General features: G+C 40.2%; 1 protein-coding gene and 1 non-coding gene across 3 annotated transcripts in view; both read right to left on the bottom strand.

Moving 5' to 3' along the window:
- Positions 1-22,976, bottom strand: part of C10H12orf56 (chromosome 10 C12orf56 homolog) — a 116,510-nt gene that overhangs the window by 76,829 nt on the left and 16,705 nt on the right. For both annotated transcript variants that reach the window (XR_002008012.4, XM_019037809.4), the window contains exon 2: positions 2,002-2,164. Coding sequence is in view for 1 of the 2 variants with exons in the window: in XM_019037809.4 (XP_018893354.3) it covers positions 2,002-2,164 (163 nt within the window). In the remaining variant the exon portion in view is untranslated. The remainder of the gene's footprint in view (positions 1-2,001; positions 2,165-22,976) is intronic.
- Positions 4,645-4,748, bottom strand: LOC115930348 (small nucleolar RNA U13). The gene has a single exon (XR_004066984.1). It is a non-coding gene; the product is annotated as a small nucleolar RNA U13 (small nucleolar RNA).

Below are 22,976 nucleotides of genomic sequence, written 5' to 3'. Positions count from 1 at the left end.
CATGATTTGTTTTTAACAAAAAATGAGGACTGGGGAGAAAGAAATTATATTTCAAAACTTATACATTTGTCATTAAATTCTAGGCTTTTTAGATAAGCTGTTTTTAAGTTTTTGCCTACATTTTAGACTAACCCTGTTTATTCCTGTGAACCAACCAGCAATCTCTGGCCATAGCTCATAAGGAACAAAAGTGGATGAGTAATGTAAAAATCTGGATCAATATTCTAGTTCTGAGAAACTATCCCACACATCCTGCCATTTGGGAAAATAAGGCCAAGGGAGTTAACCAAAGCCAAGCCGCATGCACCCGAATCTTAGCAAGCATAAATATAGCCACCACTTATCTGGGCATGTCACAAGACATCCTTTTCTCTCCCTTGTTAGAGGAGGACTCAATTCCACAGTTACACCTTAGCAATCAGCTTATGATAAGGAGACTATGCAACCCCCTCCCCTGCAGACACATTTTTGTCCCAAACTCAATTCCAAGCTTTGGGTCAAAGCCCTAGGAAAGAAAGCAGGCTCTGAAGGATCCAGATGCAGGCAATAACAGAAGTTAAAAGGCACAGCACAGGTGAGCGTGACTGATTCCTGCCAATTAAGCCAAGCTTCGCAATTCATGGATAAAGGTCATGCTGATATCCATGGCATAAATGAAGGGTCGACGGCTACTGACAGCAGGGGATATAGGGTGTACATGAGTAAGAGCATATATTCCCAGCCCCTAGTCCCCCCTGTTAATGTCAGTGAAAGCCACTTTGATACCCATGGATGGCACCCTGATGTGGTCCCTGAGACTCAGGGATATAAGGATGGAAGAAAGAAAGAGGGATGCCTCACTTTCTCTCCCTCATGTATACTGGGTATTCACTAGGAAGAGATGGGAATGTGGGATGATGTCTCACTCCCCTCCTTCTATCAACAGAGGAGTAGCCATTCATCTTCAAGCTGTACCCCTTTCAAATGCAACCAGAAACCCTGGGACTCTTTTGGGAAAAAAAAAAAGCCATTTTCTTTCCTCTTTCCTTCTCTGTCCTCGCTTCACAGATAGGAAATTGTATCTCTGTACTACAGGATACACCCTTCGGATACATCCTTCAAACTGGGAAAAGTTAATTTCCCAAACCTTAAACTGGTTGGCTTAAGATTGGGCTCAGGGGAAGGGAGCCCAGAAGCCCAACATGCCAGCAAAAGAGTAAAAGGTTTTTTTTGTTTGTTTGTTTGTTTGTTTTTACCAGTCAGGCTTTTGGCTCCCCTCTCCCTGGGCAAACCAGTAAAAGACCTCAGGATCTTTGAGCTATCCTTACCCACCACCCTTGTTTCATTTTGACACATGTTTTCTAATACACCAGTTTGTCTCTTCTCACTTTCAGGCCACCAAACTCCAAATGGTCATGCAACCAGAGCCCCAGAGGATGGCCCCTTCTACAGGGAACCCTGAGACAGGCCTCTGAGGGAGATCTGACTGCCATTTTCCCAAAACAGCGCCCCCTGTCAGCTGGAAGCAGTTAAGATCATTCTTCGTTCTTACCCTTATTCTTATTCTAATGGCAGCTAGATGTACTTCTTTAGACAGGGGAAAGATAGACGCAGGAGGAAGATAAGGGAACCTGCCCAGGGTCTTGCCTGGGTGTGCCCACAATGGATGGGGGTGCCCACATGTGCACTGGGAGAGTAGTGTTAGAGCCACCAGGAATTTGAGCCTTGTGCAGGAGGATGAGCCTCGCCTCTTCAGCTCTTGCGCGTGGCAGACTGATATTCAATCTGTGAGGTAAGAGCCAGTTGGCCAGACCCCTTTTTTTCACTGAGAGCTTTCTTTTAATAAATCCCACTCTCCACATCTTTCAATGTGTCCCCATGCCTAAATTTTCCTGGCTGCGTGATAAGAACCTGGATTTTAACTGAACTAAGAAGCAAAAAATCCTGCATCAATTTTAAGAAACATATATATATACTTTTTTTTTTTTGCCTTAGATCCAGAGACAGATTGGAAGTACCTACCTTTCTTGTTGTTAGCTTTAGGATGATGAAATGGAAATAGGAATTTCCTGACACCGTTTGACTTTTTACACTCTTTTTTCAAAACGTTTGAAGAATAGATGATACGAATGTGTTGGCTGATTTCTCTATCTGGCGAACTCAAAAATTCCGGGTAATCATCAATCTGGAAAAAAAATTAATTCACCTCATTGAAGACAAATACAACTGCTTACCTATTTTGGTATAATAAATCCCCCAAAGCCAACGGCAAGTTTTTTTTTTTCTACATATATATACTTTTTTCAAAATGGAGTCTCACCCTGACACCCAGGCTAGAGTGCAGTGGTGCGATCTCAACTCATTGCAACCTCCACCTCCTGGGTTTGAGTGATTCTCCTGCCTCAGCCTCCTGAGTAGCTGGGATTACAGACATGAGCCACCACACCTGGCTAATTTTTGTATTTTTAGTAGATACGGGGTTTCACCATGTTGGCCAGGCTGGTCTCGAACTCCTGACCTTAAGTGATCGCCCACCTCGGCCTCCCAAAGTGCTGGGATTACAGGCATAAGCCACCACAAAGTTTAAACTGAGTTCTTTTTTTTTTCCCCCTTCATTTTATCCACTGGGACATCTTCCTTTTCTTGTTGTTAGGTTTCCCAATTATTTCTCTATTTGTTTTAGTCCTTACCAAAAATGTGCTCAACAACAGAACCCAAGAAACTATTTACACTATAGAATTGCTACATAAACACTAACAGTGTTTTGTTACAGTATTTGTTAAAACACATCCCTCTCCACTTCCATTTTATTTTATTTTATTTTTTGTTGTTGAGATGGAGTCTCTCTCTGTCGCCCAGCCTGGAGTGCAATGGCACAATCTCCGCTCACTACAACCTCCACCTCCTGGGTTCAAGCAATTCTCGTGCCTCAGCCTCCCAAGTAACTGGAGTTACAGGCACCTGCGATCATGCCCAGCTAATTTTTGTATTTTTGTAGAGATGGGGTTTCACCATGTGGGACAGGCTGGTCCTGAACTCCTGACTTAAGGTGATCCACCTGCCTCGGCCTCCCAAAGTGCTGGGATTATAGGCATGAGCCACCGTGCCTGGTTCACTTCCATTTTAAAAATAATTTTTTCATAAAGGTCTCAAAAATGTATAATTAATTGATTTTACACTAAGATTTTTCTATGCAGGAGACAATGTCCATTTATAGGTAACAGCTCATAGAGATTCTGGGAAGACAAACATCTAGGTTTGAACTACTGGAAATGTCCTTCTCTCCAACGTGCTCTGTTCTCTATTCTGGATAAAAAAGGGAAAGGTCTCAATAAATAGATAGGACATTTAGATCTTCTCTGCAACAGCCTACTTCACTTTCTATGACAAGCAGCAATAACATTTGATGGAAAAGCTAAGAGTGAGACAGGCATAATGGTGCCCACCTGTGGTCTCAGCTACTCTGGAGGCAGAGGCAGGGGAATCACTGGAGCCCAGGAGTTGAGGCTGTAGTGTGCCATGATCTGTGCAGTGTACTTGTCTGTGACCACTATAACCCACTCTGGGCAACATAGCAAGATCCCATCTCTTTTTTTTTTTTTTTTTTTTTTTGAGATGGAGTCTTGCTCTTGTTGCCCATGCTGGAGTGCAATGACACGATCTCAGCTCACTGCAACCTTCGCCTCCCAGGTACAAGTGATTCTCCTGCCTCAGCCTCCGGAGTATCTGGGATTACAAGCGCCTGCCACCATGCCTGGCTAATTTTTTGTATTTTTCGTAGAGATGGGGTTTCACCATGTTGGCCAGGCTGGTCTCGAACTCCTGACCTCAGGACCTCAGGTGATCCATCCGCCTCGGCCTCCCAGAGTGCTGGGATTACAGGCTTGAGCCACCGCACCTGGTCTACTCCCACCTTTTAAAAAAGAGATGGGGTTGCCAGGTGCAGTGGCTCACACCTGTAATCCCAGAGCTTTGGGAGGCCGAGGCCAGTGGATTGCCTGAAGTCAGGAGTTCGAGACCAGCCTGACCAACATGGTGAAACCGTGTCTCTACTAAAATACAAAAATTAGCCGGGTGTGGTGGTGCATGCCTGTAGTCACAGCTACTCAGCAGGCTGAGGCAGGAGAATCGCTTGAACCCTGGAGGTGGAGGTTGCAGTGAGCTGAGATTGCGCCACTGCACTCCAGCCTGGGATAACAGTATCTACTCAAATTCAATTTTTAAAAATTATTTTCAAATAGGTAGAGTAATTCAAACCAGTTAATGAATTTGTACCTGGAATCACCACTCAACTTTCTCTGATTTATGCTAAACAATTTTAATTCCATTAATCTTATTTATTTTTATGATTTGAACAGTAATTTAATTTTAATTTTTTTTGAGACAGTCTCAAAAAATTAGAAAAAATGTAAATTTGTGCTCAATATAATGAAATCATTATTCTGATAGATTTTTATTTCAGCTTTATGTTTTATAATATCTCAGATTGTAGATAATTTCCAAGATCCTTAGGTAACTTAAAGCCTTGGGCAGATATTAAATTGACTTAATAGATAATCATCAGACACCAAGATAATTCCTAAGTAAGAGAGAATACTGAAACATTGGCTACTTGAGCATTATTTTAAGTGTATATACATATAGTTTTGTTTTTTCTTCTTCTCATGTCAGATGGGTAATGTGCCTACATCATAACAAGCTTTAAGGGTGGTACATCTCACACATGAGTGTGAAAACCCAATCACCATGCTTATGAACTTCAAAAGGATAAAAAATACATAAACTTGCCTGGGCACGGTGGTTCACACCTGCAATTCCAGCACTTTGGGTGGCCGAGCTGGGCAGATCACAAGGTCAGGAGTTTGAGACCAGCGTGGCCAACATGGTGAAACCCCATCTCCACTAAAGATACAAAAAATTAGCCAGGTGTGGTGGTGTGCACCTGTAATCCCAGCTACTTGGGAGGCTGAGGCAGGAGAACCGCTTGAACCCGGGAGGTGGAGGTTGCAGTGAGCCGAGATCGTGCCATTGCACTTCAGCCTGGGCCTGTTGCCCAGGAGCAAGACTCCATCTCAAAAAAAAAAAAAAAAAAACCATACATTTAAGCTTATTTTTATATTTTACAGAGAGGTTATATATTTTGGTCATGTTAATGAATGTGCTCATTTACAAAGTTTCCATGCTGTGAAAGAGGTTCTTGTTAGAAACAAATGCTTGTTCCTCAGTGCTGAAAACAACTAGTGCTCAGATAAAGAATTTTCTCAGCAAGGCAATTTTTACTTCCATAGAAGGGTGCAACTCGTGGATGGAGCAATGGCAAGAGCACACCTGAACAAGGGAGGGGAAGGGGTTCTTATTCCTGATGCAGGTAGCCCCTACTGCTGTGTCATTCCCCTGTTGGCTAGGGTTGGACCGCACAGTCTAAGCTAATTCCAATTGGCTAATTTAAAGAGAGCAGGAGTACAAGTCGGAGCGGTGGGGTGAGTAGTTTGGCAGGAAGGATGGTTACAGAACAGGTAAGTCAGGATGGAGCAGGTGACCAGGGGTGACTCAGGTCAAAGCAGATGACCAGGGGAACAGATGTGAACTACTGATTAGAACTAGTGGGAAAGTTCTTTACTGAAACTAGAGGCAAGGGGGTGAAGAGAACCAAGAAGTTAAACTTTAAAATGGAGAACACAGAATAAGCAAGCTGAACATACTGACATACTGATTCTTTGAAGAGAAGCTTGGAGTTCACTATATCTAACATTCTTTTCAAGCATGTTGCTTTCCATGTCTATTATTTAATGTTTTATTGTCACTTTGACTCACTAGGTAACCACGCATTGTTTCTCAGGCACCCATGATTCTCTCTTAACCAAAAATCAAAATCTCCTTTAATAAACACTTGATTTTTGCCTTCCCCAAATAAGATTCTAATTATAAGAAAGAAATGTATTAAAACCTCAGGATATATTTTATACCTAAAACTTCTTTGAGATTTATCAGCAGGCTCCTAAAAAAAAAAAAAAAAACACAAAAATGTGGTCTTTCAACTTATGAAAAGAGGAGGCTGGAAATAATTTGGTCTATTTACTACTGTTTCACGGGAAGAATTGTCAAGTCCGAAGAGATGTTCAGTGTTCCTTAGCTTAAATTTGTATAGGTAAGTTCTTAAGTAAGTTGTATAACATAAATATTTCAGAAATTGTTTTATGGGAGATTTGTCAATGCTTTTATTGCCTATGTATCAGTCTTGGGGGTGCTTTGCCTTATTATATTAGACAACTGAAATATGTGTTATCAATCATAATTTTTTCTTTTTTTTTTTTTTTTGAGACAGGGTTGAGCTCTGTAGCCAAGCCTGGAGTGCAGTCGTACAATCTCAGGTCACTGCAACCTCTGCCTCCCAGGCTCAAGTGATCCTCCCACCTCAGCTTCCTGAGTAGCTGAGACTACAGGCACACGCCACTAGGCTAGGCTAATTATTTTTACTTTTTTTTGTAGAGATGAGATCTCGGGCCAGGTGAGGTGGCTCACGCCTGTAATCCCAACAGTTTCGGAGGCCAAGGCAGGTGGATCATTTGAGATCAGGAGTTCGAGGCCACCCTGGCCAGCATAGTGAGACCCCCCCCAATCTCTACTAAAAATGCAAACATTAGCCAGGCTTAGTGGCACGTGCCTGTAATCCCAGCTACTCAGGAGGCTGAGGCAGAAGAATTGCTTGAACCTGGAGACAGAGGCTGCAGTGAGCCAAGATTGCTCCACTGCTCTCCAACCTGGGTGACAGAGGGAGACTCCATCTCAAAAAAAAAAGAAAAAGAAAAAAGAAAACAAAGCCACTTCTACATACCCTACAAAGCCTCCATCACTGTAAGGTGATATGTGATTACATTGATGGTTGTCACACAAACAAGGGGACATATTTGTGTATGTAAAAGGAGGGATGATGACAGGTGTGATAAAAAGAAACTATGAATAGTGCTAGTACCAAAAGATTACATACCAAAAGTACTATGATTTCTCATTTCCCCCTTTCTCTCTTATTGATTCATTTAGAAATCATAATCTCGGCTGGGCGCAGTGGCTCATACCTGTAATCCCAACACTTTGGGAGGCCGAGGTGGGCGGATCACGAGGTCAGGAGTTTGAGACCAGCCTGGCCAACATGGTGAAACCCCGTCTATACTAAAAATACAAAAATTAGCCAGGTGTGGTGGCATGCGCCTGTAATCCCAGCTACTCAGGAGACTGAGGCAGGAGAATCGCTGGAACCCAGGAGGTGGAGATTGCAATGAGCTGAGATCATGCCACTGCAATCCAGCCTGGGCAACACAGTAAGACTCCGTCTCAAAAGTAATATAATAATAATAATCTTGGCCAGGCATGATGGCTGAAGCCTGTAATTGCAGCACTTTGGGAGGCTGAGGCAGGTGCATCACCTGAGGTCAGGAGTTCGAGACCAGCCTGGCCAACGTGTTGAAACTCTGTCTCTACTAAAAATACAAAAATTAGCCGGGCATGGTGGTGCACACCTGTAATCCCAGCTACTTGGGAGGCTGAGGCAGGAGAATCACTTGAACCCAGGAGGAGAGGTTGCAGTGAGCCAAGATCACGCCACTGCACTCCAGCCTGGGTGACACAGTGAGACTCCATCTCCAAAAAATAATAATAATAATCTCAGTTGCAAAACTTATGGTCACAAAATCATAGACAGAACAAAACTCTAACAGAAACATTTAATTCAACTTGGACTTAAGTAAAGAGGGCAAAGTGTTAGAGAAAGGAAGGTGGTTTCTTCTTCTTTTTCTTATTTGCTTATAATGGAGTTCAGGACATACTACTCCAAAATAGGGCGCTTCACCAGATTATTTTAAGCTGAAGGAACTTGAGGAATGACATGTACAGGAAGCACTTTTTGACTTTTCTCTGAAGCAGGTCATAAAATCTAGGAATAATTTTCTAACCTTCTTTTGATGCAGGTCATAAAACCCTCATGCGAAAGATGCCCTCCCTATATCCAGAGGAAAGGATAAAGTATCTGAACAGTTAGGCCTGTTTAGGCCTAACTTTCTCCAATTTGTTACACTGAGCTCATACTTTTTCTTTGTCCTATTATATTTCTCCATGACTTTCCTCTCTTCATCAAACCAAGCATAAAAACATTCAGGTTTAACCACTTCTTCAGATCTTCCTTTCCTTACAAAGGCTCCCATGTCACATAAAACTTAAATAAATGGTATGTTTTTCTCTTGTTAATCTATCTTTTGTTACCAGGGCCCCAAGCCAACGAACCTAAGATGGGTAGAAGGAAAAGATGTATTTCCTCCTTTATACTTTTAAAAATTAAAAAAATTTCAAAAATAAAAATCTCTGTTTAAAAAATGTCTCTTTCTAAAGATCACAGCGTGTTTGTGAAGCCAGAGAGGACCACTCAGGAGCTAAGCAAGCCTAATTTACACATCTATGCGGGGGTAAAGAGTTTTCTAAAAGCTTTTCCACTGTGAGCACTGAACAGGGCAGGAAAGCTTAATCCAAAGAACATGCTCTCAGTGCCTGTAGAAAGAAAAGAAGCTCTTTTTTTTTTTTTTAAAGACGGAGTCTCGCTCTGTCACCCAGGCTGGAGTAGAGTGGCATGATCTTGGCTCACTGCAACCTCCTCTTCCTGGGATCAAGCAATTCTCCCTACCTCAGCCTCCTGAGTAGCTGGGATTACAGGCACCCATCAACATGTCCGGCTAATTTTTGTAGTTTACTTAGTAGAGACAGGGTTTCACCATGTTGGCCAGGCTGGTCTTGAACTCCTGACCTTAAGTGATCCGCCCGCCTTGGCCTCCCAAAGTGCTGGGATTACAGGAGGGAGCCACTGCGCCCAGCGAAAAGAAGCTCTTAAAAGGGACAAAGCTGAATTCAATCCCTTGTTAGCAATTTAGTTTAAACATGGTATTATTTGAAAGAAATATTTTTTTGCTTTACATCAGAGACATTTTTACAAAATTCAAAAACTGGCTGGGTGCGGTGGCTCACACCTGTAATCCCAGCACTTTGGGAGGCTGAGGCCAGCGATTGCATGAGGCCAGGAGTTCAAGACCAGCCTGGCCAACATGGTGAAACCCCGTCTCTACTAAAAATACAAAAATTAGCTGGGCGTGGTGGCAGGTGCCTGTAATCCCAGCTACTCGGGAGGCTGAGGCAGGAGAATCGCTTGAACCTGGGAGGTGGAGGTTGCAGTGAGCCAAGATCATGCCATTGCACCCTAGCCTGGGCGACAGAGCAAGACTCCATCTCAAAAAATAAAAAAGAAAATTCAAAAACCAAAGCTTCCATTTAACCCCAAAATGTGAAAACATATAGATAATAGGTAGGTAGGTAGATAGATGATAGATAGATGACAGATAGATAGATAGATAGATAGATAGATAGATAGATAGATAGATAGGATATTGTAATGATCCTATAAAATAATTTTACAATTTTCTAACTGTCCTAAAATAAGCTCAAAGTACGGTGAGTAAAATTCTATTTTGCATGGCTATTTAGCTTATTTAGGTTGAAAATAAGTTAAGATTTTTCATGTTTCATATAACATCGAATTTGTTTTTAGGACTGTTTATGAAAGTTGAAAGAACTGCTTTTATCCAGACCCTTTTTAGCACAGGCAATAATATCTAAGTAATATATACCTGAAAATAATTTTAAAAGTCCAAATCAGGACACATAGTTTTTTTTTCCTAAGAATTGCCAACAAAAAACCTTTGGTATAACAATATATCACACCATTTATATACATTTGATAAATCAACTCTTTTAAGTGTAATTGCATAAAATTATTATTGGGACAGATGTGGTGTCATGCCTGTAATCCCAGAACTTTGGGAGGCCGAGATGGGCGGATCACTTGAAGTCAGGAGTTTGAGACCAGCCTGGCCAATGTGGTGAAACTGGTCTCTACTAAAAATACAAAAATGAGCCGGGTGTGGTGGCGTGCACCTGTCATCCCATCTACTCAGGAGGCTGAGGCAGGAGAATCACTTGAACCCGGGAGGCAGAGACTGCAGTGAACTGAGATTGCGCCACTGCACTCCAGCCTGGAGATAAAGTGAGACTCCATCTCAGAAAAAGAAAATAAAAGAACAATTATTATTGAACCAGCACTGTATTTGTATGCCCCACCAATATAAATGGTAATGTTAGAGGTAATTGAACCAGAGCAACTCCATCTTGAATAAGGGCTGCGTAAAATGAGGCTGAGACCTGCTGGGCCACATTCCCAGGAGGTTAAGGCATCCTATAATAAGTCACAGGATGAGACAGGAGCTCAGCACAAGATACAGGTCATAAAGACCTTGCTGATAAAACAGCTTGCAGTAAAGAAGTCAGCTAAAACCCACCAAAACCAAGATGGTGATGAGAGTGACCTCTGGTTGTCCTCACTGCTACATTCCCATCAGTGCCACAACAGTTTACAAATGCCATGCCAACCTCAGAAAGTTACCCTATATAGTCCTAAAAAGGGAGGAATGAAAAATCCACCTTTTGTTTAGCATATAATCAAGAAATAACCATAAAAATGGGCAACCAGCAGCCTTTGGGGTTGCTCTGCCTATGGAGTAGCCATTCTCTTCTTCCTTTACTTTTTTTTTTTTGAGATGGAGTTTTGCTCTTGTTGCCCAGGCTGGAGTGCAATGGCACAATCTCGGCTCACCGCAACCTCCTCATCCTGGGTTCAAGCAATTCTCCTGCCTCAGCCTCCCGAGTATCTGGGATTACAGGCATGCGCCACCACGCCCAGCTAATTTTGTATTTTTAATAGAGACGGGGTTTCTCCATGTTGGTCAGGCTGGTCTCAAACTCTTGACCTCAGGTCATCTGCCCACCTTGGCCTCCCAAGTGCTGGGATTACAGGCATGAGCCACCTTGCCTGGCCTACTCCTTTACTTTCTTAATAAATTTGCTTTCACTTTATGGACTCGCCTCGAATTCTTTCTTACACAACATCCAAGAACCCTTTCTTGGGGTCTGGATCAGGACCCCTTTCCAGTAACAGCAACTAGCTGTCTTTTCTCCTTAGAAACTGGGGATGGGGAAGTTGGAGTTAGTTGCAAATGGTCTCCTAAGTTCTCACTCCCTGTCATAAATTATAGCATTCTGTAATATTTGGCCTAAGACTTGCTTTGGAAGGAGCTGTTACCAGAAAGTGGTCTCGATACAGAACCCAAGAGAGGGTTCATGGATCAGGCACAAGAAAGAATTCAGGGTGAGTCCACACTGCAAAGTGAAAGCAACTTTATTAACAAAGTAAACGAGGCCGGACGTGGTGGCTCACACCTGTAATCCTAGCACTTTGGGAGGGTGAAGGGGGTGGATCACCTGAGGTCAGGAGTTCAAGACCAGCCTGGCCAATATGGTGAAACCCCATCTCTACTAAAAACACAAAAACTAGCCAGGCGTGGTTTCGGGTGCCTGTAATCTCAGCTATTCAGGAGGCTGAGGCAGGAGAAATCAGTTCAACCTGGGGGGCGGAGGTTGCAGTGAGCCAAGATCGCGCCATTGCACTCCAGCCTAGGTGACAGAACAAGACTCCATCTCAAAAAAGAAAAAGAAAGTAAAGCAATAAGAATGGCTACTCCACAGGCTACTCCATAAAAAAATAGCCAATTTATTTCTTGATTATATGCTAAACAGAGGGTGGATTATTCATGAGTTTTCTGGGAAAGGGGTGGGAAATTCCTGGAACTGAGGGTTTCTCCCCTTTTTAGACTATATAGGGTAACTTCCTGAGGTTGCCCTGGCATTCGTAAACTGTCATGTCACTGGTGGAGTGTAGCAGGGAGGACAACCACAGGTCACCTCATCGCCATCTTGGTTTTAGTGGGTTCAGGCTGACTTCTTTATTGCAACCTGTTTTATCAGCAAGGTCTTTATGGTAAGACCTGTGTCTTGTGCTGACCTCCTGTCTCATCCTGTGACTTAGAATGCCTTAACCTCCTGGGAATGTGGCCCAGTAGGTCGCAGCCTCATTTTATGCAGCTCCTATTCAAGGTGGAATTGTTCTGGTTTAAAAACCTCTGACAGTGCTGAATGTATAACCCTCAAGTGGTTTGGAACCAAGTGATGCACCAGCTACTATTCTTGAAATAAAATCTGGGCACTGAGAAAACTCTAAAACAACCATGTTACCTGCTGAAGGAAAACAAACATGCTAGCTCCCTAGCCAGGTGCACCTTCTCTCAATCTGTGAGGCTAAAAGGATAGGTAAGTGTGCAGGAAATGGTTAACTCAGCAGGGTTGGGTTGTTTAAACACTGTACATTCCAAAGAAAGGCTTGAATCAGGACTGGCCTTTGGCCCACGAGGGGGAGATCATCTCGAAGCCTTGGAATATTCTGCTCCATAAAAGTGTTTTGGGGCACACGCTAGGGGCCCCTTTGCGAGGAGGAGGAAGAGGGGAAATGGTTGCCAGAGGAGAGTTTCTTGAATTGTATTCTTTGGAACCAGCACCTACTATGTTCTCAATGCCGTGCCACCTATAGATGATCATGGGAATAGCCAGAGTAGTCACGTACAAATCTTTTTGCGGAAAAAGGTGCTTGAATGTATGCCTAAATGTTCGAGTTTAGCACGAGGCCACCACTGGAACACTGATGACAGATCATGATGCGGTCGTCCTTTTGGATCTTTTTAATAATGTGTGACCCTTCACCTTTAATCCCCTGACCTGCATTACCTTGGTAGCCATTTCATTTTTTAATTTCATTTTTTACTTTTGGTATACAAGCTGTAACATTTCATCTATCAAAGTGTAACACGATGATTTCCTCAAATAGATAACTCCTTTGAGCAATAAATTTGCAAAATGCTGTTTTCATTTGCTGTATTAAAATTCATTTCCGTTTTTTTTTTTTTTTTTTTTTTTTAAAGAGTGTTGGGCCAGGCACGGTGGCTCACGCCTGTAATCCCAGAACTTTGGGAGGCCGATGTGGGCAGATCACTTGAACCCAGGAGTTCCAGACTGGCCTGGGCAACATGGGGAAACTCTGTGTCTACTAAAAATACAAAAATTAGCCGGGTGTGATGGCATGTGCCTGTAGTCCCAGTTACTTGTGGGAGGTCGAGGTTGCAGTGAGCCGAGACTGAGCTACTGCACTCCAGCCTGGGCAATGAGAGTGAGACCCTGCCTCAAAAAACAAAACAAACAAAAATTTCTTAAATTAAAAAAAAAAAAAACAGTGTTTTTGCATGTCTGAAACCTTGGACCATGCTGTACCAGTTGGACCAGATAGGTTTATCCTGACAATGTGATTTATTGTAAACACCCATTTTTGCTCAAGGGTAGGGAGCAGTGAAGAGGCATTGGGGGTGCTGGCGTCTGAGTAACTGAAGTCACTCACTCGCTCATGCAGGCCTTGCATGCCTATGGGACTAATGGAACACCAAGGCTAAGGTGAGCTTCCCTGGTTGGCAACACTTTGTACATTTTGTCGCATGTTGCTGGGAGAAGTAAGCAGGTCTATGCTGCTCCACTGAAAAACGGCACTGGCAGTTTGTACCTAGTTTCTCTTAGATTTCGTCCCATGCACCTTTTCCCTTTACTAACTTTAATCTGTATCTTTTCGCTGTAATAAATGTAGCTGTGAATATAAAAGCGTTTCTGAATCCTGTGAGTCCTTTCAGTGAATCATCAAGCAGGATGGCAGACTTGGGAGCCCCCTACACAGTGAGATAACCATACCCAGGCATGAGCCATTGGCTGCCTAGACCACTCTCACTCCGCCTCCTTTGGGCACTGCATGGCTTTGTCCTACCCCAGAGCTAGAAGTCAGAGAGAAGTCAGCCCACTGCCCCATCCTTCCTCTTTAAAGGATTCATAAAAATTCTATCCTTGTGGCCAGATCCTCTCCAGCATGAAGATGGGGAAAGGAAAATAAATGAAATATTGAAACAATGTCACATAGAATATAAGAACTAACATTCATTGAACACTCATTACATGATCTTTTATGTGCTTTATAGGTGTTATATCATTTAATCCGCAGACAACTTCATCAGCTGTTAAAACTATTCCTTTTTTTTTTTTTTTTTTAGATGGAGTTTCGCTCTTGTTGCCCCGGCTGGAGTGCAGTGGCGCGATCTCAGCTCACTGCAACCTCCACCTTCCGGTTTCAAGTGATTCTCCTGCTTCAGCCTCCCGAGTAACTGGGACTACAGGTGCCTGCCACCAAGCTCGGCTAATTTTTTTGTATTTTTAGTAGAGATGGGGTTTCACTATGTTGGCCAGGCTGCTCTCGAACTCCTGACCTCATGATCTGCCCTCCTCAGTCTACCAAAGTACTGGGATTACAGGCATGAGCCACCATGCCCGGCCGCTATTCCCATTTTATAAGGGAATACAAGGAACCTAAGGCTCAGAGAACTAAGTAACTTGCCCAAATTGCCACAGCTAATGAGTGGCAGACCAGAGATTCAAAACGAAGCCTATGCTCTCAACTTACACAAACTGACACACAAAATACAAAACAGCAGGGCATGGTGGCTCATGCCTGTAATATCAGCACTTTCGGAGGCTCAGGTATATATAATATAATATATTCTATTATATATTATAATATATTTTATATATGTTATATAATATATAGTTTATATATTATATAATACAATATATAGTTTATATATTATATAATATACAGTTTATATATTATATAATATACAGTTTATGTATTATATAATATACAGTTTATGTATTATATAATATATAGTTTATGTATTATATAATATATAGTTTATGTATTATATAATATATAGTTTATGTATTATATAATATATATAGTTTATGTATTATATAATATATGGTTTATGTATTATATAATATATGGTTTATATATTATATATTATATATAATATATGGTTTATATATTATATATGGTTTATATATTATATATTATATATAATATATGGTTTATATATTATATATGGTTTATATATTATATATTATATATAATATATGGTTTATATATTATATATAATATATGGTTTATATATTATATATAATATATGGTTTATATATTATATATAATATATGGTTTATATATTATATATAATATATGGTTTATATATTATATATAATATATGGTTTATATATTATATATAATATATGGTTTATATATTATATATTATGTATAGTTTATATATTATACATAATATAGTTTATATATTATACATTATATAGTTTATATATTATACATAATATAGTTTATATATTATACATAATATATAGTTTATATACTATACATAATATATAGTTTATATACTATACATAATACATAGTTTATATACTATACATAATACATAGTTTATATACTATACATAATACATAGTTTATATACTATACATAATACATAGTTTATATACTATACATAATACATAGTTTATATACTATACATAATACATAGTTTATATATTATATATAATACATAGTTTATATATTATATATAATACATAGTTTATATATTATATATAATACATAGTTTATATATTATATATAATATATAGTTTATATATTATATAGTTTATATATTATATATTGTACAGTTTATATATTATATATTATACTGTTTATATATTATATATTATACACTTTATATATTATATAGTTTATATATTATATAATATAGTTTATCTATTATATATAATATATAGCTTGTATAATATATAGTTTGTATATTATATATAATATATAGCTTGTATAATATATAGCTTGTATAATATATAGTTTATATAATTATAGTTTATATTATATAGTTTATATAATTATAGTTTATATTATATAGTTTATATAATATATAGTTTATATAATATATAAGTTATATATTATATATATTATATAAGCTTATATATTATATATAATATATATAATATATATTATATATATATTATATATATTATATATTGTATATATTATATGTTGTATATATTATATATATTATATATATTATATATAATATATATATATTATATATATTATATATATTGTATATATTATATATATAATATATATTATATATATAATATATATATTATATATATTATATATATTATATAAGCTTATATATTATATATAATATATAGCTTGTATAATATATAGTTTATATATTATATATAATATATAGCTTGTATAATATATAGTTTATATATTATATATAATATATAGCTTATATAATATATAGCTTATATAATATATAGTTTATGTATTGTATATAATATATAGTTTATATGTTATATATAATATATAGCTTATATAATATGTAGTTTATATGTTATATTATATATAGTTTAGTTTCTTTATATATACAAATATAAAGAAACTAAAATACTATGGGTCTAAAAATAAAATTGCTTCTATTATGAGATAGGACAATGTTACAACAAAGTAGATTTTTGTATTCTCACTATGAGACAACGTTTAAGGAGAGATACTCTTTTTTTTTTTTTTGAGACAGAGTCTCGCTCTGTCGCCCAGTCTAGAGTGCAGTGGCATGATCTTAGCTCACTGCAACCTCTGCCTCCTGGGTTCAAGCGATTCTCCTGCCTCAGCCTCCCGAGTAGCTGAAATTACAGGCACCCACCACCACACCCAGCTAATTTTTGTATTTAGTAGAGATGGGATTTCACCGTGTTGGCCAGGCTGACCTTGAACTCTTGACCCCAAGCGATCCACCTGCCGCAGCCTCCCAAAGTGCTGGGATTACAGGTGTGAGCCACCGTGCCAGGCACTCTTTTTTATTTTTTTTTTGAAATGGAGTCTTGCTCTGTCACCCAGGCTGGAGTGCAGTGGCACAATCTCAGCTCACTGCAACCTCCACTTCCCGGGTTCAAGTGATTCTCCTGCCTCAGCCTCTGGAGTAGCTGGGATAACAGATGCATGCCACCATGCCCAGCTAATTTTTGTATTTTTAGTAGAGACGGGATTTCACTAAGTTGGCCAGGCTGGTCTCAAACTCCTGACCTCAGTTGATCCACCCGCCTCAGCCTCCCAAAGTGCTGGGATTAGAGGTGTGAGCCACCGCGCCTGGCCTTGTTTTTTTGAGACCAGGTCTTGCTCTTTTGGTCAGGCTGGGGTGCATGCAGTAGCACAATCGTGGCTACTGCAGCCTCAACCTGCTTGGCTCAAGTAATACTCCCACCTCAGCATCCCAAAGTGCTGGGATTATAGGCGTGAGCCACCATGCCCAGCCTAAGGAGAGATACTGTACTACACAAACATGATTACTGTAACAAATGTCACAAAACCCTCAAAAATTCCAAATTTCCTAATTACTGAATTGACCCATTCTGCTTGTGTGGTGGCAAATTTCTTCATTTCTCATGCATTCTCATGAATCATCCACCTATGGAGTTTCTTATCAAAGGCCTGACATCAAAGAGAGATTGAAACATGAAAGAACCTCAGACTATGAAAGCCTAAAAAATGAATTTAACACAAAATAATGTACACAGGTCGGGATTAAAATCACTTAGAAATCAAGATTCTGAGTGGACCATATTAAAGTGTTCTGAAGGAAAGCCTTCAGGCAGACAGCAATCTCATTACCAGAAATACATTATTCTAATTAAATTCTTATGGGCCAATTCATTCTTTTGTGCCCTATTATTAAGTATATCATCGCCAAATTGGGTAATCACAGTAGATATCTTGACAAAAATTTGGAATGGTGGGGAAAACTATAAACTAGCAGTCAGGAAATCTGATTTCTAGTGTGGCCTCCGCTACTAACTAGCAGTGTGACTTCAGTCAAGTCACTTAACCTCTTTTGACATTGATTTCCTCATGTGTAAAACGAGAAATACAGAATAGGTTTAAGGTCTCTTCTGCTTTGTGAAAGATACTGGCACTAGCAAACCTACAAGAAATACTAACTAAACAGAGTCCTTCAGGCTGAAATAAAAGAACTTAGGGAGTAACTTGAATGCAAATCAAGAAATCTCTTAAAGATAACTACATAGGGCTCAGCATCATGGTTTATGCCTGTGATCCCAGCACTCTAGGAAGCTGAGGAAGGAGGATCGCTTGAGGCCAAGAAGTCAAAACCAACCTGGGCACCATAGTGAGATCCCATCTCTCTACAAAAAAAAAAAAAAAAAAAAAAAAAAGAATACTTAGGTAAAAATAAAAGACAGTTAAATGTCTTTTTTTTTAGACGGAGTTTCATTCTGTTGCCCAGGCTGGAGTGCAGTGGCACAATCTTGGCTCACTGCAACCTCTGCCTCCCGGGTTCAAGTGGTTCTCCTGCCTCAGCCTCCCAAATAGCTGGGATTACAGGCATGTGCCACCATGCCTGGCTAATTTTTGTATTTTTAGTAGAGACAGGGTTTCGCCATATTGGCTGGGCTGGTCTTGAACTCCTGACTAGAAGCGATCTGCCAGCCTCAGCCTCCCAAAATGCTAGGATTACAGGCGAGAGCCACTGTGCCTGGCCTTAAAATGTATTTTTTGTTTGTAACTCTTTTTATCTCCTATCTAATTAAAAGACCACTGCATAAAGCAGTACTTATAAATCTGTGTTGATGGGAACACAATGTATAAAATGTAATCTGTATGACAGTAATAGCACAAAGGAGGGGGAGAGAACAGAGCTATATGGAAGCAACATTTTTATATACTATTAAAATCAAGCTGATAGGCCAGACGTGGTGGCTCACGCCTGTAATCCCAGCACTTTGGGAGGCCAAGGCTGGTGGATCAGGAGGTCAAGAGTTCGAGACCAGCCTGGCCAACATGGTGAAACCCCGTCTCCACTAAAAATACAAAAAAATGAGCTGGGCATGGTGATGCACACCTATAATCCCAGCTACTCGGGAGGCTGAGGCAGGGGAATTGCTTGAACCCAGGAGGTGGAGGTTGCAGTGAGCTGAGATCGTGCCACCGCACTCCAGCCTGGGAGATAGCGCAAGACTCCGTCTCAAAAAAAAAAAAAAAATCAAGCTGATAATAATCCAAACTAGAGTGTTACAAAATAAGATGCTGGCCAGGCATGGTGGCTGAAATTACAAGTGTAATTACACTTGTAATTTCAGCACTTTTGGAGGCAGAGGCAAGTGCATCACTTGAGGTCAGGAGTTTCAGACCAGCCTGGCCAACATAGCAAAACCCTGTCTCCACAAAAAATACAAAAATTAGTCAGGTGTGGTGGTGGGCACCTGTAATCCCAGCTACTTGGGAGGCTGACGCTGGAGAATTGCTTGAACCCAGGAGGCGGAGGTTGCAATGAGCCGAGATTGTGCCACTATACTCCAGCCTGGGTGACAGAGTGAGACTCTGCCCATGCGCCCCCCCAAAAAAAAAGATAGGCCAGTTGCGGTGACTCATGCCTATAATCCCAGCAATTTCAGAGGCCGAGGCAGGAGGATCATTTGAGGTCAGGAGTTTGAGACCAGCCTGACCAACAGAGCAAAACCACATCTCTACCAAAAATACAAAAATTAGCTGGGTGTGGTGGCACACACCTGTAGTCCCAGCTACTTGGGAGGCTGAGGCATGAGAATCGCTTGAGCCCAGGAGGCAGAGGTTGCAGTGAGCTGAAATTGCACCACTGCATTCCAGCCTGGGCAACAGACTGTGTCTCAAAAAAATGAAAGATAAAAAGATGCTAATTGCACCAAGTTTAAAATTGAAACCAGAAGAAAAAAACTTGAATAACTGAAACAATCTTGAGAAAGAAGAAAAATGCTGAAGGCATCACATTTCCTGATTTAAAATATATTATAAAGCTCTAGTAATTAAAACTGTAAGGTACTAATGTGAAAACAGACATATAGACCATTGAAAGAGAATAGAGAGCCCAGAGCCAGGCATGGCGGCTCACACCTGTAATCCCAACTACTTGGGAAGATTGCTTGAGCCCAGGAGTTCAAGGCTGCAGTGAGCTACCATTGCACCATTACACTCCACATTGGGCCATAGAGTGAGACCCCATCTCTAAAAAACAAAAACAAAAGAATAGAGAACCCAGAAATAAACCCACACATATATGGTCAACTGATCTTCCACATGAATGCCAAAAATACACAACAAGGATATGTTGGAAAAACTGGGTATCAGCCAGACATGGTGGCTCACACCTGTAATCCGAGCACTTTGGGAGGCCGAGGCTGGTGGATCATCTGAGGTCAGGAGTTTGAGACCAGCCTGGCTAACACGGCAAAACTGTCTCTACCAAAAACATTACAAAAAAACATTAGCTGGGAGTGGTGGCACACACGCGTAATCCTAGCTACTGAGGTGTGACAATCACTTGAACCCAAGAGGCAGAGATTGCAGTGAGCCGAAATGGCACTCCTGTGCGCCAGCCTGGGTGACAGAGTGAGACCCTGTCTCAAAAAAAACAAAACCAAAAACACTGGATATCCACATGCAAAAGAATTATATCAGAATATCTTATACTATAAAAAAATCAACTCAAAATGGATTAAAGACTTAAATGTTAAGAAATGAAATTGTAAAACTCCTTATAAGAAAATCCAGGGGGTGACCAGGTGTGGTGGTTCACATCTGTAATCCCAGCACTTTGGGAGGCTGAGGCAGGTGGATCATCTGAGGTCAGGAGTTTGAGACCAGCCCGGCTAACATGGTGAAACCCGGCTCTAAGAAAAATACAAAAATTAGCTGGGCATGGTGGTGCACACCTGTAATCCCAACTACTTGGGAGGCCGAGGCAGGAGAATTGCTTGAATCCAGGAGGTAGAGGTTGCAGTGAGCTGAGATCATGCCATTGCACTCCAGCCTGGGTGACAGAGTGGGACTCTGTCCCAAATAAAAACATAATAATAATACAAAGAAAATACAGGGGGAAAGTGTCATGATATTGGTCTTGGCAATGATTTCTTTTTTTTTTTTTTTTCGCATGCACCACCACACGCAGCTAATTTTTGTATTTTAGTAGAGACAGGGCTTCACTATGGTGGCCAGGCTGGTCTCAAACTACTGACCTCAAGTGACCCTCTCTCCTCGGCCTCCATAAGTCCTAGGATTACAGGCATGAACCACTGCACCTAGCCACTTACATAGTACTTTCTCTGTTCAAAATCTGTTCTAAGCATTTTTTGTACATTTACTTATTTGATCTTCATACCTACCCTAGAAGATAGATATTATATGTTATAGTTGAGGAAACTGAGGCATGGAGGAAGTTAAGGGATTTGCCCAAAGGTTCATAAAACCCAAGAGTTCATTTGTAAGCAAGTATTGAGAACATGCTATTAAACGATGTTTTTTACCTTTGTTCAAAAAAAACCCTAAGAGTTTAATCATATAAACTGATTTGTAGTTTAGCAAAACAATTCATTTTTTGATCATTTAAATTTGAAAGTATTCCATGGCAATATTTTATTGCGAACTATGTCTGACTACCTATTATTTTAACCTAAATCTTAAGCTGTAGGAAATGGTTTGAATTTAATGATCTTGAGGCTTTTAGTAATTTTTTTTAGGTTTTGCTTTTCTTTTCCTTGAGACAGAGTATTGCTCTGTTGTCCAGGCTGGAGTGCAATGGCACGATCTTGGCTCACTGCAACCACTGCCTCCAGGTTCAAGCGATTCTCTTCCCTCAGCTTCCTGAGTAGCTGGGATTACAGGCATGCACCACTATGTCCAGCTAATTTTTGTATTTTTAGTAGAGACGAAGTTTCACCATGTTGGCCAGGCTGGGTCTCAAACTCCTGACCTCAGGTGATCCGCCCACCTCAGCCTCCCAAAGTGCTGGGATTACAGGCATGAGCCACCATGCCCGGCCTGGCTCTACTAAGTCCCTATTTGAGTTTAGATACATTGTAGAAACCTGATCAAGCACATGTTTTTCCCTCCTTTTGGAACACACTAGCCATTTTTCTCTGCCTAGAAACTTCTAATCATTCTCTAAGACTAAGCTTTTTACTTCCTCGATGAAACTTTACCTGCGTCATGCCCTCGACAGAATATATCACTCTCTCTTCTGGTTTCCTACAATATTCTGCTTATTATATCTGTTTTCACATTTCATTATCATTATCTGTTTATAACTGTTTTCCTTCTTCCTCATTTGCTTGCCTCCTTCCCTAAGTTATGAGTTACTCAAAAACAGGTACCATTTTTATTCACTTTTATGTTTTTGGTTCCTGGTAGTTCAAAACATTTGTGGAATACTCCATATGAAATCTAATATTGAGGCAAGCAGATTACTCGAGCTCAGAAGTTTGAGACCAGCCTGGGCAATATGGTGAAACCCTGTCTCTACAAAAAATATGAAAAATTAGCTGGGTGTGGTGGCGTGTACTTGTAGTCCTTGCACAGGCTGAGGTAGGAGGATTGCTTGAGCCCAGAAGGCAGAGGTTGCAGTGAGCTGAGATTGTACCACTGCACCCTAGCGTGGGCAACAGTGCAAGACCCTGTCTTGAAAAAAAATAAAGAAAACAAAATCTGATATCCATGTAATGGAAGTGCACAATGTAGAGAAAAGTTTGGAGATCAACTGGGCCACAGTTTTGAAATCAGTGTAAGACCCAGCAAGTGCTAAATTGTGAGACATCTTTCAGCTTCCATGGTCCTTTCAGGACCCAACTTCTCTGCACAGCAAACTCTAACTCTCCAGTCTCCATTAAAGGAAGGAAAGCAAGTAACAAATTATTTGTTGTAATTTAATGAGTCACCTGATCTGAGAGTATTTCAAAGAATCTAAAAGAGGACCAATGGTAAACCCAAAGGATTGAATCTACCGATAAATTTTTTTAGGGGGTTAAAATTTATTTATATATTTTTTAATCTTCTCGTTCATGTTCTCTCGTGAAAATCTACTAACACAGTGGCCAATATATGAAAACATTCTGAGTAGCTTTTCCCCAAATTAAACCACATTAGCAATTACCTTCACATTGTACATAAGCTTAGTCTTAAGTAGAAACTATTTTTCCATTTGGAACTTGGCAAACCCTCTCATTTTCATAATTAAAAACCTCATTGCCATCTCCACCAGGTGGTCTTTTTTTCCA

Source organism: Gorilla gorilla, chromosome 10 (genome assembly GCF_029281585.2).
Source record: "Gorilla gorilla gorilla isolate KB3781 chromosome 10, NHGRI_mGorGor1-v2.1_pri, whole genome shotgun sequence".
Taxonomy (NCBI): Eukaryota; Metazoa; Chordata; class Mammalia; order Primates; family Hominidae; genus Gorilla; species Gorilla gorilla.
This window is presented reverse-complemented; position numbering and strand designations above follow the sequence as displayed.